We start from the raw sequence: 19867 nt of genomic DNA on the forward strand, positions 1-19867 counted from the left end.
TAAAAATACAGGATAATATTTTAAAGTGATTAGGACCCTAGTCAGATGTAGTCAGAGACCTGCATTCAAATCCTAACTCAAAGATGCCTGGGTGGCTCAGTTGTTAAGCACCTGCCTTTAGATCAGGTCATGATCTCAGCGTCTTGGGATCAAATCCCGTGTTGGGCTCCTTGCTTGGCAGGGAGCCTGCTTCTTTTGCTACCTCTGCCTGCTTGTGTGTTCTCTCTCTCTCTCTGGCAAGTGGGTAAAATCTTTTAAGAAAAACAAACAAAAACCAAATTCTAACCCATATTTATTGTCTCTGCAGTTGATTTGGCAATCTGTTACTTACTGGATTATTTTCGTGTGAGTTTTCAATTGCATGTATACTTGATTTAATATGTATTTACCCAAGACATATTATATATTCTGTGCTTTTTATTTTTTGTTCAACATAAGCGCTTATTATAACCTTCTGCACATAAGAATTCAATAATCTATATTTATTTGAAAAATACAAGTATTTTCTGTATTGAAAGTGCATTAAGGAATCAAGGTAAGTGGGAATCAAAAGAAGTACCCATAACAGTTACCATCGTCTTATAGGCATGTATATGTTCAGAAGTGCTATTTTTCAAATCACGTTAAACCTAGATTAATTATAGAAAGAAAGCCCACCAGGGAAAATTAAACAGTATTTGGAATAAAATCATTTGGCCTAATTTTCATCACCACAGCTTTCAAAGAATACCACCAGCCATGCCAGGTATGCCAGACAATCCCATTGTCCGTTTTGGCCGTGTAGGACCCGGTGTAGTATAAACCATTCAGGTTTGCGGAGTGACACCTAGTGGGAAGAAAAATACACACAAAACAGTCAGACCAGAAAAATCGCCCCCCTAAAGCCCTTTCATTGGCTAGCAATGATCAAAATTCATTTTGACTAAGAATCCTCCCATTTTGCCAGACAAGGGGATATTGATTAATTTCCCAAAGCCAGGAGATTGCTACAACAGATGGGTTTTTTCCACGGATGGATCTTAACTGCTGTAACAAATCTTAAGATACAACCCAGGTCACCTGCAGTGTTCTGTAGGAGAAAAAAAAAGCATTTCTGTTCTTAATGGCTTTTACACAGAAAAAGGGAAAACAAGCACACAAAAACACGACTTTGTAACCTTCAGCCTTTGAAAGCGTGGTGTCGGTTAACAAAACCGGGTTGGGCCAGGCGCTCTCTTGCCAGCTTCCCTGGATAATTCAACTTAGACATTCATCCTTCTGCTGCTGATACTCAGCTTTTGCACAGCAAACTCCCTTCCTCCCCCTTTAAAAATCGCCAACATGTCCATTATTTTAACCTCAAGGGTAGGAACAAACCTAAACCACCACTTAAACTTTTTCCAGCAATTAACCAACAATCATTTGTCTGAGTTGCCGAGTTAATTTTTTAACATATATCATTCCGATCTAGATAAGTTGGTTGACTGATCATAAATTTTAAAATGTCCCACTTCCTCCTTTAAAACCTGTACATTTTGCCCCTGATATGGATAACTAAGAGCACGTGATAATTTTCTGTGTACTCTTAGGAATGAGTTGCTACCCATTTCTTTATTGATTAACCAATGAGAAGATGGCAGATAATAGGATATAAGGAGAATGTTCACAAGGGATAGTTCTGAAAAATCTATGGAAAGTACCTAAATTATTGAATCAAAAAAGTATATAATTTAACCTAGATGCTGAGTTTTGGCGTGGATCACTTAACCAGCTTAGTGATTTGCTATGGCTGACTCTCCAGTCTCCTAATTTAACGGGATACAACTGAAACCATGTACCCTAACTCTGCAAGTATCGAAAACCTACTGTGTTCTTAAAACTGCATAGAAAGTAATGTTAGGAAAAAAAAATACTTTGAGCCTCCTGATTTTATATTTTGGCCTATCTCTGTTTTCCTAGAGACATTTACTATGTATACAATTTTTATTGGGTCTGCGATTTGAATCCCATTAGGAAAATGGACTGCATGGTAAACATAAAAAATCTTGCAATTCTAAGACGAATTTTCCAGCTGTTTTTGAAGCAGAAACTGAACTTGCAACTAGCTGGGGAGATGGCTGGGGCTCCCTTGGTGAAGTGGCTGTTGGTATTGCATGAGCAAAGCAGAGAAGACATCCACACTCAGGGACTGGTTTGCTATATCTACTGGTTTGCTACATCCTTCTACAAGGCAGAAGGATGCCTTGTAGGTGAGCGATGGCTATGAAGTGCCACATTTCATGTACATTACAAGAACTTGAGGATGCAAAAAAAAAAAAAAAATGAGGGTAAGGAAGAAGAGGATGATAGGATTAAACAAGAGGACTTGGAGGCATGACAGAAATAGCACCAAACTTCTGGGAACAATGGACTTTTTCTCCACCTTTACTGATTTTGCACCTGTACAGACTTATCCTTTGGCTTCATCAAGGATAATGAAGGATTCTTTGGCAGCCCCGGCTACTGAACTGCCTTTCTTGGTCATCTCTGAACCCCTATATCTAGAGTCAAGTAAATCATTTATTTGCCCATGTTAATATGTGCTGGTTGTCCTTTAGATACAATAGCAGCCAGTCAATGAGGGAAGTTCATGGTAATGTTAACTGATAGGATTGTTATTTCTGTGTCTGGCCTTCTGTTCCAAATCAAACATTAAGGGATCTTGCAACTTAGTGATTTATGGATAATAAGTTTTATATAATACTGATAATTTTTACATATGCTAATTTAGAAGGACAGGGGAGGAAAAAGGAGGAGGAAGAGAAGCCTTTTTAAAAGCACAAGAAAGGGCGCCTGGGTGGCTCAGTGGGTTAAGCCGCTGCCTATGGCTCAGGTCATGATCTCAGGTTCCGGGGATCGAGTCCTGCATCGGGTTCTCTGCTCAGCAGGGGGCCTGCTTCCCTTCCTTTCTCTCTGCCTGCTTCTCTGCCTGCTTGTGATCTCTCTCTGTCAAATGAATAAATGAAATCTTTAAAAAAAAATAAATAAAAGCACAAGAAAACCACCGGGGAAAAGACTCTCATCACCTTTGATTTGCCAAGCTGGAAAGACACCATTGTTTCTCTGTCCTCTCTCACTGCTGTATGTGCTCTAGTTCCTTTACAAGTGACCAAAAATTACATGGACTCAAACTTTTAAAAAAGCAAGGTCCAGAGAAAACATTGTTTTTTTTACAAGCACTTAGTTTCAACTTGACATGCCATTCTACCTACCACTAGCTGTCTTGCCACAGAATCTACAACTCCAAAAGCAGCACATCCCATAATGTTCCTGATGTTCCTGGGGAGGAATCTCATGCTTTTAGGGAAAATTAACATATGCTTTGTCTACCTCCTTAATAAGATAGAGAATTGCAAAATGCTTTAAAAGTACTTACATCACAAAAATAAGGTTAAAATTTGGATTATGGAACTTAATGCTTAATCTTCAATAATATGGAAAATCTGACACTCCAGAAACACTCACTTACTGGAGATTCCATAATGGAAAATCTTAATGTCTAAACATTTGAGGTGGTCCTTGTTTTCTAAAGAGAAAAGCCATTCAACACTTGTGCACTGCCTAGCAGTGGGAGCACATCTGCTTTGCAGACATAGCAGACCCATCAGGTTATTTTTAAGGAAGACTGTATGAAGTTTCCATTCTTGCCTAAACTTTGTAATTACAACAAAGGGAGCTATCTGGAAAGCATCTTGGGTGGAGAACAGTTAAACGAGTCAAGAATACCTGGCCTAGAGAAGAGAAAATATTGAGGAATACAATAAATATCTTCTCAACCATTGCCTGCAGGGTTCTGTTGAAAGGGATTTACAGTTGCTCTATTAACTACTGAGAAAAAAATCTGGCAAGATATAGAAAGGCAGATTTCAAGTTAATAAAAGGAAAAACTGAGCGCAATTAAAAAATGGAATGAACTAGCTGGAAAAGTAACACTGAAATATTCAGCCAGAGGGTGGAGTTAGGTGTGAAGAAGATTGTAGAAGGGAAAACAGCATGGAGGTTCCTCAAAAAGTTGAAAATAGAGGTACTGTATGGCCCAGCAATTACACTATGGGTATTTACCCTACAGATACAAACGTAGTGATCCAAAGGGGCACATGCACCCGAATGTTTATAGCAGCAATGTCCACAATAGCCAAACTATGGAGAGAACCTAGATGTCCATCAACAGATGAATGGGTAAAAAATATGTGGAACATATATATATAGTGGAATACTATGCAGTCATCAAAAGAAATGAAATCTTGCCATTTGCAAGGACGTGGATGGAACTAGAGGGTATTATGCTGAGTGAAATAAGTCAATCAGAGAAAGATAATTGTCATATGATTTCTCTGATATGACAAATCTGAGAAGCAGGGTGGGGGGGGTCGTGGTAGGCAGGGAAGGAAAAAAATGAAACAAGATGGGACTGGGGAGGGAGACAAACCATAAGAGACTCTTAATCTCACAAAACAAACTGAGGGTTGCTGGGGGGAGGGAGGTGGCTGGTTTATGGACATTGGGGAGGGTATAAGCTATGGTGAGTGCTGTGAAGTGTGTAAGCCTGACGATTCACAGACCTGTACCTCTGGGGCTAATAATACATTACATGCTAATAAAAAATTAAAAATTTTAAAAAAGAGTATTGTAGAGTAAATTTCTGTATTGGGAGGAGCTTGGATTCAGTGATGTAATGGAAGTCACAGTGATTGAAAAGTAGTTTTACACAGAAAAAATTACAAAAATAACACAGCCATTTCATATGATAGGAGAAGGTGAAGACCAAACTGGTTATTAGAACGCTGAAAATATTTCTCCTATATAAATGTTCTCTATATCTTCATGTTAATTTGTGGTCAACTGTTTATAACTCACCCATTTTTGTTTTGCAAGCAATTTTGGCATACGTCGTAATTTGATCTATTTCTATAACACCTCTCAAGCTTTATTAATGCACACAATGAACAAATCTTTAAAAATACCTCATCACTGAAGAATTCTAATAAGGATGATTACTTAATAATGTCAGTACTACAAAGGAGACAACATTACCTCATGTTATAATTAATGCTCACCAGTGAAATATCATCAACACCATCACAACTATGTTTATAAAATGCAAACCTGTTAAACCACCAGCCAGACCGATCTTCTTCCGCACAATTCCCTTCATAGTTGTCATTATCTCTGTCCCGTGTGCTGAACTTCATTCTTTGATGACTACCCCACCATTGCACCTCAGGATGAAGATTCCGTCCAAGCGAGTCTCCGGCTGTTCCCGAATATTCCCCAATATTCAACTCATAGGAATTCTAAAGGAAAAGAGGCAATTTCCACTATCAATTGTCATGATAATGTGTTAAATTAATGTTAAGAATTAATATTATATTATATATTAATATTATATTAAATTAATAATATATTTATTTAATAACCAAAAGAACAGGTCCTATTACATATCTTTGTTTCCCCTGACTTCAAGGTTTATATTTTACACATTAATTCATGATGTTACTTATTGGAAAATTTCAGTACCTTTTCATCTCCAACTTTGAAAAGTTTATATTGTGCATAACGGCTATTTTTTTCAAAATCTGCAAGGTCAATTTTTAAAGTGTAGTCTCCTACAAAAACAAAAACAAAAAACAAGCAAGAAATTAGAGGATATTTCTGATGTGTGAGATGACATTGATTTATTCAGGTTTTAAAACAACTCCTGGCTTTATTTTACTTAAACCATTTCCTTCTGCCATGAGTCAGTTTTCAAAGAATGAACAGTGATTCCAGTGTGTTTACAACATGAACGTTTTATTGTGTATTTTACTTGAAAATAACTAGAGACACAATATTAAAAGTGGGAGTTTTCTAGAGATCTATCACGGGTAAAAGCTGTGCAATTCACTTGACAAAGAACAACAGAAAAGTCATTATTTAGTTAATAGATTAAGAAATATAACAATGAGCAGTGCCGTGGTGGCCCAGTGGGTTAAGCATCCGACTCTTGATTTTGGCTCCATTCATGATCTCGGGGTTGTGAGATCAAGTCCTGCATCAGGATCCACCCTGGGTATGGAGCCTGCTTAGGATTGTCTCTCTCCCTCACCCTCTGGCCCTCCTCCTGCTCACACACATGCCCTCTCTCTCTCTTTCTCTCTCTAGGAAAAAAAAAAAAAAACCTAACAATGAAAGAATAGAAGTTTTAAGACGTTTAAACATTTATCTTCTTTTTCTTATTTTCAATAAGAATGTTGATCTTAAAAGTAAATAATAATTGAACTAGTTCGTATCCTCCTAGTGATCTTCTTTTCTACATTTTCCATCATCTGTAAATCACAAAGACTATTCTTTTTTTGAAAAACAGAACTATTGTCAGGAACCAGAAATTTATAAATCAAACTAATTGTTAGATCACATATATTCTATCCTTCTACTTTGACAACTAAAATTTCACAATGACCTCTAAGACTGGGTTTGAATTTAGTATCTTAGTCTTTTTGGGTTTCCAAGCCAGAATGTGGAGGCCCAGGGATAAGGACCCTCTGGACCCCATCACACAGGGTCTCCTGTGTGGTCTGCCTCCTCTTTTCTTATCTCTATCCCCATCACTCACAGAAAGGGACCCTGTCCACATTTGTGGCTATTCCAGGCTGCACGGGAAAGCTCTGTTTATACCCACGCTAAAAGCTTTTGTTTTGCCTTCCCTCAGGCTTAAGTACTCACTTGCAGGACAATCTTTTCACGGGGGACAGATAAAGGAGGCTTGCACAGGTCCTGGAAACAAGCTCAGGGCTTTTTGGGCAGGGATTGCTGGGATTGACCCTTACTGAGTGCGGAGAAGTGTGGGCTCTTGTTGCCCTTGGCAGTCTAGCCACACAGACCCTTCCTCCCATGGAGCTCTCTAATGTGGGATTCTGAGAGAGACCCTCTAATCTCATCAAAGACAATAAAGTTTATCTGAGCCAAGACTGTGAAGTGGATGAGAACAGTAAGGCAGGCTAAGTTAACTCTCCGAAAAAAATACTTCTACATTGTCTAAGAGATATGAAGTCAGACTCCATGTTTCAGGTAACCATCTTAATATCTTTATGGTCGATAAGTAAATATAAATGCAATTACAGGCCATTCCTAAATTAATGTTATTGCAAACATTTCCAGTCAAAACTTATGTAATGGGCATAAAGCTATTTTCAGAGGAAGTTCACTAGCCTTAAGTGCTCTCACAATTAAAGAATTGCAAAACCTTGGGTTTTCCTTGGGATGATGTGATATGCGGTTGTAAAGTCTAAAATTGCTAAATTCATTTTTATTGTCGTGGGAGTAGGGACCTGAACATCAGTTAAAACATGAAGGGGAAGGAGATGTGTTGGTAATGTGTCTCTGGGTAAATAAGCATTTAGTAATAAACTGACAAATGATTTTGAACTTTAGAAGGAGCCAAGGGTTACTTCTTAAGTTTTTCAAACTTTCAATAAGAAACCAGATAAATATTAACACGCAAAAAAAAGCAGGTATGGTAAGTGTTATATACCTATCATAAAACAGTTCAAAGTAGGAAAATAAATACAACGAAGCAAGGGAAATCTTATGTAAATTTAGAGAGCATTGATCACAAGAAGGGCAAGCAAAGAAAGGTATCGGGCTTCTAGGGTTATCTATCCTTTCTATTATTCTGGTGTCTCAAAAATCCCTATAATTATAATCCAACTTATGAATTATGAATATAGAAAAAACAATCACTTTCCTTAACTTGGATGAAGGAAGCAAACACTTGCTTTTTTTTTTTTTAAAAGATTTTATTTATTTATTTGACAGAGAGAGATCACAAGTAGGCAGAGAGGCAGGCAGAGAGAGAGAGGAGGAAGCAGGCTCCCTGCTGAGCAGAGAGCCCGATGTGGGACTCGATCCCAGGACCCTGAGATCATGACCCGAGCCGAAGGCAGCGGCTTAACCCACTGAGCCAGCCAGGTGCCCCAAACACTTGCTTTTATGTTTAACGCACCACCAGTGGGATAGAGCACGCCTTCTTGAACAATACAATTGCCTTTTATAAAACATTCTGAATCAGACTTGAGTGGGACTCAGAACAATCTCAGATTTACACTCGAGGCAAGGAAGGGAATGAGGTGGAGTAAATGATCATGGAAATGAGAGGCTCAGAAAATTCATCACACAAATGATATTCTAGACAAATATTGAACCCTAGTAGAAGATACCCAGGCAGTACATAAGACATGAGGGGAATTGTACAAGTATCTTCAATTTGAAATGTGTCAATAAAATAAAATAAAATAAAATGGCTCAATGGAGGGATAGATATGTGATTAAACTAATAAAAACAGTAAAATGTTAGTGTAGAAACTATGTGGTAATTTGACTCTTCTTTCAGTTTTGCTGGATCTTCGAAATTCTCAAAAATGAGAGCTGAGGGCGGTGGAGACAGGGACATTTAGTACGGTATTTATTTGCAAAATCAGCGCCTAATGCTCCAGTTGTTTGTCTCAACCTTTGCGATATGACTTTGTAACGCCTTCCATTAAGTCCATTTCTTTCCCCTTAAAATGTGACGGTCCCCTGACTTGCTTTTACCAGAAGAAGGCAGTGAAAATGACCATGTGCCAGTTCTGAGGCTAGATCTCAAGCAACTTTCATACTTGCCCTCTCTTTTTTGGAACTTTGCCTGAGCTACAGGAACAAGTCCAGGCCGGCTACCTGGAAGAGAGACTGTATAGCGCAGAGCCCAATCATTCCATCTGAGGGCAACCTATAGCAGCCAGCCTCCCACAGACCAGGGAATTGGCCCTAGACCCACCAGCAAGTCCAGCCAACATCGGCGGCCCTGATGAGCAAAACTGCCCAGCCAACTTGTACATTTGTGAGCAATGATAAATGGCTGTGACTTCAAACCAGTAAATCTTGAAGTGGTTTGTTATATACTGTTACTGTGGCAATAGATAGCTGACCCAGTATAGATATTTTGAGGAACTCAAGGCAAGGAAGGATGATGACATTCCATTTCTTTTCTGGAAATAGAAAATAAATATATGAGAAATCTCCCACCCCCAGTGCAGATCTAGTTTCTTTGCCTCTGGACCTAGTTTTCAGTGGCCATGTTGCATAAAAGGGATGATTGCCCAAAAGGGATGATTGCCTGCAAAACACAAGAGTTACTGAATTGGTTCCGTTGCCTGTCATTTAGTGAAAAACATTTTATTGTTTTTTTTTTTTAATTGTACTTCAGGTGAATTTGATAACAGGCAAACCTTACCTTGGGTGGTCAATAAGTGAAGATTTTTATTTCCCAGCCAATATTCACCATTTTCCCGAACAAAATTTCCAAAGCCATTTTCATAGTCATTCCAGCCTCTAAAAATTTTAAAGTGAAAGCTAATTTTAGCAAAACCCAAAAGGACCTTTGTAGTAACCGAGGCGCTCACCCCTCCCAAACTACCACCACCACCCCCAGCATTTTTTCAATTAGTAAATGCACTTTCAATATTCTTTTTTTTTTCTTTAAAGATTTTATTTATTTATTTGACAGAGATCACAAGTAGGCAGAGAGGCAGGCAGAGAAAGAGGAAGAGAAGCAGGCTCCCTGTGGAGCAGAGAGCCTGATATGGGGCTCCATCCCAGAACCCTGGGATCATGACCTGAGCTGAAGGCAGAGGCTTTAACCCACCAAGCCACCCAGGCGCTCCCTCAATATTCTTATTTAGAGAATGAAATACTAATTATAGACCTCAGGATGTAATTTTTAAAAGGCTTAACTTTTTATTAATCTCACATATGCTAATCCAAATAAATCCTATGTCATAATTAGCACACCTGTTGAAGTTCTCACTGCCGTCAGATCGTCTCTGAATTACAGTCCATCCTCCTCCATCAGACATGTCACAGTAAACGGAGAATATTGTTGGGCTCTGGAGAGGTTTGATTTTGTAAAATCCACTGCGCTTATAACCATCATTAAAAATCTCTGAACAGTCTGTTTGCAAAACAAGGTAATATAATAATTTGTTATGTGTCTTCCTCCATGCCCCCTACGAGAGCCTCTGGATAAGATTACTCAATACTAATGGAGACAGATAAACACATGGTGTAGATAATCAGCTTTTTAAAATTGCATCTTGGACATATTCCAGTAAATATTAGGAAAGTCTTATTTCCTTTCCTACTATTTAATTATCATCTGACTCCTTGACATGATCATGAAAATAAAAGAGGGATTTGGTTCCTCATTTCTGATTTTTATGGAAAACAATTAAAAAATTATGTATGTTCAGTTAATTACAGTGTATTTAATTGGAACTTAGAGCTTTATCTGACAGCATAGTAGAAGTTATCTCTCCTAGGAAGCTGAAATGAAAGTAAAAATATAACCTCAAACAAATAATTTAATATGGGTTATCTTGACTCAGAGGATTAGAAATCATTCTGAACAACTTGAGGTTAATTCAAAATAGTAATCTTCTTGTTAGATTCTTATAACTTCCCAGTCTCAACAGATTTTTCTTTTTTTACTAACCCACTGAAATTCCTAACAGTCCATACATTCTTAGATGTTTTTGTGAAAACCTGTAAGCTTCTGTTATTCCTTTTATTCCTATGTTCTTCTTTGCCATATTTCTTTGATATTAAAGCAAACATATGTATCCATTTGTCAGCAAAAAGTAGTAGCTATTTCTTAAATTACTTGAGGATAAGATCAATTAATAGCCCACTGGGTCTCATCTAGGCTGATAGGTACAAACTTAGAGAATATGGCAAGGATGGACTTCACTATTGTTTCAATGCCTAGGAAGCTATGTTTAAAAGTTGGTTGAAGTAGTGGCCACTAGAAAGAGATGGTCTCAAAAATACCTAGTTATTGATTTTTGAGTGAAAATACTGTAACTTAACATTATAGTTAACTTTCACATTTTACCCTTATAATTTTGTTAGTTTCCTTCCTTTTTTAAAAAATTCTGTTCCTGATGGGAGGATTCTATCCTATTATCATACTTTAAAGTTCTTTATTTTCATTGCTTTGATGACAAATTTTCTATAACTCTGTTTTGTTACAAATAAAACATACTACACATTAAATTCGTGGAATAGGCAATATAAATTTGGAGAGAAAAGAGAATAAAGAACCTTTATCACTTTCAAGAACCCTCTCCAGGTTAAGATCAATCATATACTACTGCTTTGGTGAGATGCTCATCTTTGTAATGATATAGGCTTTATTTATATGTTTATTTATGAGATTCTGAAGCCCATTCTTTATGCATGCTGGATTCTTAAAAAAAAAAAAAAAAAATCCTTTTTTGGCAATTAAACAAGATGAAAAGCACTACCTAAAATTAGTTCAGTGTTGTTCAAAAGCTTACATTTTGTGGTCAAGTAAATTGTATACTTTTCATTAAAGTAAGCAGATTTAACCTTGTTAAGGAAGGAGTGCTTTGCTTATGTACAATCTCCTACCAAAGATCTTAATAGTAAAGACTCCAAAGATTCAGACTATTTTCCAGGCAAAGATGGAAATGATTAGCTATAACTTTTTCCTCTGGAAAACTTTGTGAATATAGCATTTGCAGCCAACATTTTCTATTTGTTTCTATTTTATGCCAACTGCAAGTTTGTTTGTGTTTCTAAAATTTTTTTCCTTCTTCCCAGAGGAAAAAACCAAACACAACTTGAATTGAGGAAAGCTTTCAACTTTCAAAAACCAAAAAAACAAAAACAAAAAACACTCAATAAGTAAAAAACAAAACATCAAAAAAGCACCTGTAGCAAAACTCTTCATAAGAAGTAAGTTAGACATAAGAAGCCTGCCTTGGGGAAATGTAACTTACTTACACTATGACAGCAGGAAGTTCAAGCAACGTAGGGTGTAAAACATTAACTAGGTATTTGAAACTATGATTTTCAAAATGTTTTGACCCACGCAGCTCTCTGGAGAATAGGCAGGCAAGGGCAGGGTTAGAAAGTTCTGTGCTCATGGGAGGCTAAAAAACAAAAAGGGATTTTTGGATACTTACATAATACTAGACTGAAGCCAAGATTTCCTGCCCTCTGACAAACACTGCTCTGAACCGGACGAGGTGAATACTTTCTCTGATCATGCAGAAAGCAAGCCATGTTGGAAGGTTGAATGTTTAAGCTTCACAGAGTGATATGACAGCCTGCCAAATGGACTTCCCTCTTGGCCCAGAATGGTGGCTGAGCTCAAAGCTGAGAACCAAAGTCATTCTAAGCTCAAAGAAAGGCCAGCAGGAGCTCCACTGCCACCCAAGGGCATGCTAGGAAATGCTAGAGTTGGTCCTGCTCTAGTCATTCTCCATCCCCCAGGCAACATTAAGAAGGAAACTTAAAAGAAAAAAGGATGTTGGTCCCTTGGAGAGGACAGGATTCTTGAGGGGGGTGGGGTGTGTAGGCTTGCTCCTGTGAAAAGGGAGAGAGTTTATAATAATGTGGATAGAAGGCTGACATTCATTGAGTGCTTCTTTTGCACTGAATGCTGTTGTAATCATGTTACATGTGTTAACTCTTAATCTTTACAACAAAGAAACATTCTTACCATTCCCCTTTTACAGATGAGGAATATGAGGGCTGTAAAGGTTAAGTAACTTGCCTGAAGGCTACATACAGGTAGCAAGATGGGGGGCTGGAATTGAAACCAAGCTTCAATGCTTCTATGACATAGATCTATTAACTTCTGAGGTTTTTTTTTTTTTTTTAATGTTATATCCAAAACCAGAAAAGGTCTATTATATGTGTTGTAATGTTATAAGACAAACACATACACACACTACAGTGGTTTGTCTAGACCCTGTCCAAGACACTCTCCCCTCGCACTCCTGCTTATACAGTCAGTCCTCCTCTGACCTTGGTATTTCCATTCCCTAGTAACTGATTTCTGCCTTATTCCTTGGTGACTTCTTGTTTCCCAAGGTCTCTGCCCAAGGTCTCTGATGATGTAGGGACTGGAGTTTTAGCTCCTAAACCTCATTCTTCCCATGACTGGTTGCACAGTTCTGGGAACAAACATTCAATCCCCCTGCCTCCTGACATGACTGGATCCTTGAATCTGCGTTTACAATCTGCTCAGATTGTATCTGAATGGATACCCTGGGTTTTGAGCTTAGTTTAGAATTTGGAATAATGGTATTTCTCTTGCACCTACAAGTTCCTTGACCTTGAGATTGGCTGTGTACCACTTTTGGACTCATATAAGGTGCCAGCAGGGTTGGTTTCTTCTGAACCTTCTATCCTTGGCTTACAGATGGCTGCCTTCTTGCTGTCTCTTCATATGGTCTTTCCTCTGTGTGCCAGGGTCCCTGGTGTCTCTTTTTTTAAAAAAGGGATACTAGTCAGATTGGCGGAGCCCATCCTAATTGCCTTATTTTAACTTAATCTCTTCTGTTAAGGCTCTATCTCCAAATAGTCATATTCATAGGTATTAGGGGTTAGAACTTCAACATATGAATGGGGAGGGTACAACTCAGCCCCTAAGTCATCTATCTAATGGCCATTTGGCCTTTCTGGTTACTCCCCCCCCCTTCTCTGAATCAACCTGTTATCAACAATGATTGGCCTAATTTGCTCACTGAGATCCTACCCTCACGTCTGTATCTTACATTTTCTGGTCTCAGATGGGTAGCTAAAGCCTGCTAAGTGGATAACTGACTGCATTACCATTAGGCCCCGAACATCATTGAATGAAAATGGTATTAAACTGCCACAATACCTCTTACCTGAAAAGAAGCAAAGCCTTCTACTGGTGACCTCAGCCTGTGAGAAGAAATTCTGGGAGAAGCCTGACCTGATTCCGGTCTTGAACAATCTCATCTGCATCCACCAGCAAAAGCACAAACCCTTTTCAGTCCTGTAGGGGTTCTCATTTAATTGCAACTTAAATTCTCATTTAATTGGAGTGGAGCCTAAGGCACCGCATATACACAGTTTCCCCACGGGTCATCATTGCCTTTCTGCACATTTTGTAAGCAGAGTTCATGTTCTGGACTCATTTTTTCAGGGATGTTTGTATAGTAAACAGCCTTAGAGGACAGAGACAGTGTCTCCCTCTAGAGCATATGACAGGTTAATTTCTGTCCACTTTCAAAACAATAACATCTCCTGACATTTCCTAAGCTCAGGGTTCCTCAGCTGCAACACTGCCCGCTGCCTGCACATTCTGTACCTGGATTACCCCATTTTGCTCCCTTAGTATTTGCAACAAGAGATACTGGTACGAACATGAAGTCCTGACCCAGGAGTCTTTTTTCTTCCACCGGCATCCATGAAACAGTGGCAGCTAACTTGCCAGGCTGCACAGATAGTAAAACCCCAGAGCCTTCATGGCTCTGTTGTTGGCATCAGCATTTTACAAGGTCACCACATGATTCTACTGGGTAGCCCTGGCTCAGAATCACGCTCTTCAAGGAGTTTCTACTGATTCTGCTTTTTGTTTGATTGCTTTCCTGAGCCTTCTTTCACTGTCTTGCCTAATCATCCCCATGGGTCTCTTCTTAGCTTCTACTTCCTGGTTCTTTGCCTCCGAGACTGCCTCAGACGGTACCTTTGTTTCCCAAGCCTATTTTTACCCCAGCCAGCCTTGGTTCCTCCTTGTTCAATGGCACAGAGCCACAGGCCATCCTAATGCTACCTCCAATCCCTGTTCCGCAGACCTCCTTCTGATCCCTAAAAGGGGGAGGGGCCATTGGACTCCAAGAATCAAGGGTAGGAGATCAAGGGGCTGGACAGCAGAGGGTCAGTAGCCACTGGATGAAAGTCAGACCAGAAGCAGATTAGGTTCTTGGTAAAGAAAGAAAAAGGGAGCATTTTGTTGCAGCATAGTTTCTAAAATTCTCACAATTCTTATATCCCACACTGATGAGTATATTTAGAAACACAAAATAAAGATGTCTTTATTCTATCAGCCTGGAAATCTCTTCAGCCTCTACAGTTTTTCAATTATGGTCAGATCTATTTTCCAACTTGTATTTGCTTATCTGGGCTTCCTATCTTGATGTACTTATACCTTGCTTTCATTCATAAACGTGAAGCTCTATTATATTCCAGGGACTCGAATAGGCAAGAGGGAAGAAAGAATGATGAAACATCATCCCAGATCTTACAAACTGTCAGGTTAATTGATCAGGACAGATGCATAGACAAAGAAATTATAGTACATCATGACAGAAGCTAGAGCAGACATTAGGAACAAAGTGCTCTAGTTGGCATTATCACTTCTGACAACTATGGTTTGTTTACTATAAAAGATGCCTGGAGGAAGTCAAGTGAGTAATTTTCTATAAGGAAGAATGCTACAGGTAGTGATATGAGCAATGCCTTGACAGTCTAAGATCATTTAGTTTCTGGGTGGAAACACCGACCCAATCAAAAGGAAAAATTACCAAACCATAAAATATACACGTAAACAAAACTCTTGCATTTCCTTAAATAATTGTAATCCTTTTTCTTTCCCCGCCCTTTTATTCTATTAACTTCTTTACTATGCTAAAGCACATAGTGGTTTCAGAAGAGAAACTGTATAAATATAACAAGAAATGATGCACAAATAAAAACAAAACTCAACTACAAAATTTCACAAATAGCATGTTATTTGCACACCGATATGTAAACAATCTATTGTCTTTAATCTCTCATTAAACTATAGAAATTCTGAGATATTTAGCATTGGTATTAAATATTCCCTGCAGAGATTATAGAGAGAAAGGATAAAATATGGTAGAAGATATTTAAATTTAGAATCATGCTTCATGTTGCTTGTTATTGGAATAGGAAAAGCTCTTTAGCAAAACCCAAAGTACCAAATAATGAGGACCACATTGCACATGGATGTATACTATAAGTTCCTGAAGCACGTAAGAAAAATAGGCTCTGACCTGCGTATTGCCTCCTGCCTCCAAGATCAATGACAGTATTCTCCTCTCCTTTATCAAGGAACTGGATTTCCTTCTCGTGCAAAAGCCGCGTGATCTTGACTTGTTGCTGCTTGACCCGGGTCTCAAGCAAGCGCACCTGGGCTCTGAGCCGTGCCTGCTCCTGGAGACAGTTCTCAAGGGCCTGCAAAGTGATGTGCATCTCATTCTCATTGGGAAATAAATGCTCCTAACGAGTTGGACAAATTAATGAACCAGTTTTGTCCCCAACTCCCATTTCAGAATATTATTCCAACCAGAAAGTGGTTTGAAAGCTCTGATACTATTTGTACGGTAAATTGCTTGAACCAAAAAATTATTAATATGAAACGATCTGAGTGACTATACTAAGAGCTTTAGACTCATCTCTTTTGAACTTCATGATTCCAGGAGGGAGGACTTGGCTCAACCCTAGTGAGGCAACTTGCTCAGGAATTTTCCCTCAGGTAGGAGGAGTCAGTATGCAAATCCAGTTCCAGAGCCCTGCTTGCAGTCTGTCTTTGTGATGCCACCTAAATGCTTTCCTGACAGTACAGTTCTTATGGCATCATTGCACATTGTTAGTGTGTCAATCCCTAAAATAAACAAGGCATTTGAATGACCTTCGAGTATTAATATTTTAATTAATGGAATACTTATAATCTGGTGATGTGTTGTCCCCTTTATAAGGGGTGCTAGTTTAGACTCATATCCATGAGTATCTCACCCACTCACCTGTGCAAATTCTAGTGAAGTCACTTTAACCTGTTGCTTATTTTTTTGTTTTTCCCTCAATTACTTCAGAAAGGGGAGGGAGGAGACTGAGTTTTTCAGTTAAGCATTTATCTTCTCTATAAGGGCAAAAAACCAAGAATATTGGATGCAAAAGAGTTTATCAGCACCCTTCTAAACTGGCGTTTGACTGAGAACTTTCCAAAAAGAAAGTGACCACAGTGGGGAATTACTTGGGAAGATGAGCTGCAGAGATGCGGCTTCTGGAAGAGGCAGAGAGACTAGAATCTTCAATAAAGTCTCTTGAATACTCGATGTTTAGAGTTACTGGACATAGAGTAGGGAAAAAAGGACAAAACACCAGTTTTTGCCATTTTGCCATTTTTACCTTGACATCTCATTATGAGACTGCATGGATGGTTTTAGTGAGCTTATTTAAAATTTAGGAATTTTCTCTTTCCCAGAACTTTGGGTATTTATTTTATTTTTTATTTTTAATTTTTAAAAAATTTTTATTTATTTATTTTAATTCCTTTTCAGTGTTCCAGAATTCATTGTTTATGCACCACACCCAGTTCTCCATGCAATGTGTGCCTCCATAATACCCACCACCAGGCTTACCCAACCCCCCACCTCTTTCTTTTCCAAAACCTTCATTTAGTTCCTCAGAGTCCACAGTCTCTCATGGTTTGTCTCCCCTTCCAATTTCCCCCAACTCCCTTCTCCTCTCCATCTCCCCATGTCCTCCATATTATTCCTTATGCTCCACAAATAAGCAGAACCATATGATAATTGGCTCTCTCTGCTTGACTTATTTCACTCAGCATAATCTCTTCCAGTCCCATCCATGCTGATACATAAGTTGGGCATTCATCCTTTCTGATGGAGGTATAACACTCCATAGTATATATGGACCACAACTTCTTTATCCATTCTTTGGGTATTTAAATGTTTATTTTCTTCTTTTATTTATTTGTGAATGGAGGAAGGCATGAGTTCATTGTAATTTCTTTCAAATAATTTGCTTAGTTTACAATAATATTGTTCAATATGGGAAAGCTCAATATTGGGAAAGCCCCAGGTCAGTTTTAATTATTATGGATAGCTTTAAGTTTCTAACATTATTTTTTATAACTTTTTTTTAAAGATTTTATTTAATTTTGACAGAGAGATCACAAGTAGGCAGAGAGGCGGCAGAGAGAGATGGGGAAGCAGGCTCCCTGCTGAGCAGAAAGCCCAATGTGGGGCTTGATCCCAGGACTCTGAGATCAGGACCTGAGCCGAAGGCAGAGGCTTAACCCTCTGACCAAGCTCCCCAAGTTTCTAACATTATTTAACTACCCAAATAGCCCCAGTAAATTCAGAAAGATTTTATTTATTTATTGTGAATACTAGTTTTTACTTTGAGAAAAAAAAATTACATCACTTGGTAAGTGCCTATGATGTGGCAGGTGCTTTCACAAAAAATTTCTTCATATTTTCCCATTAGTTAATTTTATCAGTGACAAATTACTAAGGTTCTCTGCAAAGTAAAAGAAAATTCAAGTCAAAGCAGGTTTTATAAATATATAAATAAATGCACTTACCCAGCTTTCCATGCCCATGACCAGAAAGGTGGTGACAAGAATGAAACTGACCATCTTCACCATCTTCCCCACTGAAACAGCTACAAGAACAAAAGAAATTTCATAAACATCTTTACTGTGAATTTTTCACAAGCCCAGTGTTGGGTTCAGGTTCAACATGATCCATGAGGTCGAATGTGGCTCCAGCTCTAGTCTGAGAGTCTTCAAGGAAATTCTCCTGGACTTCCCCATCGTTCCCTCATACAGAATGATGCTCTCTGTCACCTTAAGTAGGATAGATCCTTTTCAATTGCAGACACAGAGAAGGGACCCTGCCTCTCTTTGAATGTCCAGTGGTTAATGGGCTGCTTGTGCAGACAAAGCAAAGGCTCTTTAAACACAGAGACCTGGCTCCATGTTTTGGCTGAGCCACTTCCTAGCTGTGTGCCCTCAAGCAACCAACTAAAATGCTCCTGACTTATAAATGGAAATCTTAATTTCTACCTGACAGGACTGTGGCAATCTTGACGAAATACTTTTAGATATTCTGTCATAGGATAAGTGCCTAAGGAACAGTAATTCATTTTGTATATAGAAAACTGCTTTTATTTTTATTTATTTATTTATTTATTTTTTTAAAGATTTTCTTTATTTATTTGACAGACAGAGATCACAAGTAGGCAGAGAAGCAGGCAGAGAGAGAGAGGAGGAAGCAGGCTCCCTGCTAAGCAGAGAGCCCAATGCAGGGATCAATCCCAGGACCCTGGGATCATGACCTGAGCTGAAGGCAGAGGCTTTAACCCACTGAGCCACCCAGGCGCCCCTACTTTTATTTTTTTAATAAATATTTTTATTTATTTATTTGACAGAGATCACAAGTAGTGAGAGAGGCAGGGAGAGAGAGAGAGAGAGGGAAGCAGGCTCCCCGCTGAGCAGAGAGCCCGATGTGCGGCTCGATCCAAGGACCCTGGGATCATGACCTGAGCCGAAGGCAGAGGCTTAACCCACTGAGCCACCCAGGTGCCCCTGCTTTTATTTTTAAAAGAAGAGGGAAAAATGACAACTAGAGGGGGTGATGTGCATTGTTTTTCTTGATGTTTTAGTGGATAGTCAAGCTACCAAGGGGATATAAATCTTTAAGCTCTGTTTAAAGTTGTAGAGGAAACCTCACTTTACCACTTCCTGATACTTTTTTTTTTAAATCCCTCTTGAGGGACGCCTGGGTGGCTCAGTGGGTTAAGCCGCTGCCTTCGGCTCAGGTCATGATCTCAGGGTCCTGGGATCGAGTCCCGCATCGGGCTCTCTGCCCAGCAGGGAGCCTGCTACCCTCTCTCTCTCTCTCTGCCTGCCTCTCCGACTACTTGTAATTTCTCTCTGTCAAATAAATAAATAAAATCTTTAAAAAAAAAAAATCCCTCTTGAGGGGCACCTGTGTGGCTCAGTTGTTAAAGGGTCCAACTCTTGATTCTGGCTCAGGCCACAATCTCAGGGTCATGAGATCAAGCCCCACATTGGGTTCTGTGCTGAGCATGGAACATGCTTGAGATCCTCTCTCCCCACTGAACACTCCCCCACCCTCCTCATGTGCACGCTCTCTCTCTCAAAAATACAATACAATCACTTTTGAAGTCATGAGTATTGATGAAAAATTTTGTTCATCCTCAAAAT

At 38.9% G+C, this 19867-nt stretch overlaps 1 protein-coding gene across 1 annotated transcript in view; it reads right to left on the minus strand.

The window, feature by feature from the left end:
- Positions 1-461: 461 nt before the first annotated feature.
- Positions 462-19867, minus strand: part of FGL1 (fibrinogen like 1) — a 29751-nt gene continuing 10345 nt past the window's right edge. The window contains exons 2-8 of the mRNA XM_059384186.1: positions 18221-18300; positions 15888-16068; positions 9823-9982; positions 9266-9363; positions 5536-5624; positions 5125-5312; positions 462-826 (exon numbers count right to left, since the gene is read on the minus strand). Of these exons, the coding sequence (XP_059240169.1) occupies positions 667-826; positions 5125-5312; positions 5536-5624; positions 9266-9363; positions 9823-9982; positions 15888-16068; positions 18221-18283 (939 nt within the window). The 5' untranslated portion in view covers positions 18284-18300 and the 3' untranslated portion in view covers positions 462-666. The remainder of the gene's footprint in view (positions 827-5124; positions 5313-5535; positions 5625-9265; positions 9364-9822; positions 9983-15887; positions 16069-18220; positions 18301-19867) is intronic.

Source organism: Mustela nigripes, chromosome 18, assembly GCF_022355385.1.
Source record: "Mustela nigripes isolate SB6536 chromosome 18, MUSNIG.SB6536, whole genome shotgun sequence".
NCBI classification, from domain to species: Eukaryota; Metazoa; Chordata; class Mammalia; order Carnivora; family Mustelidae; genus Mustela; species Mustela nigripes.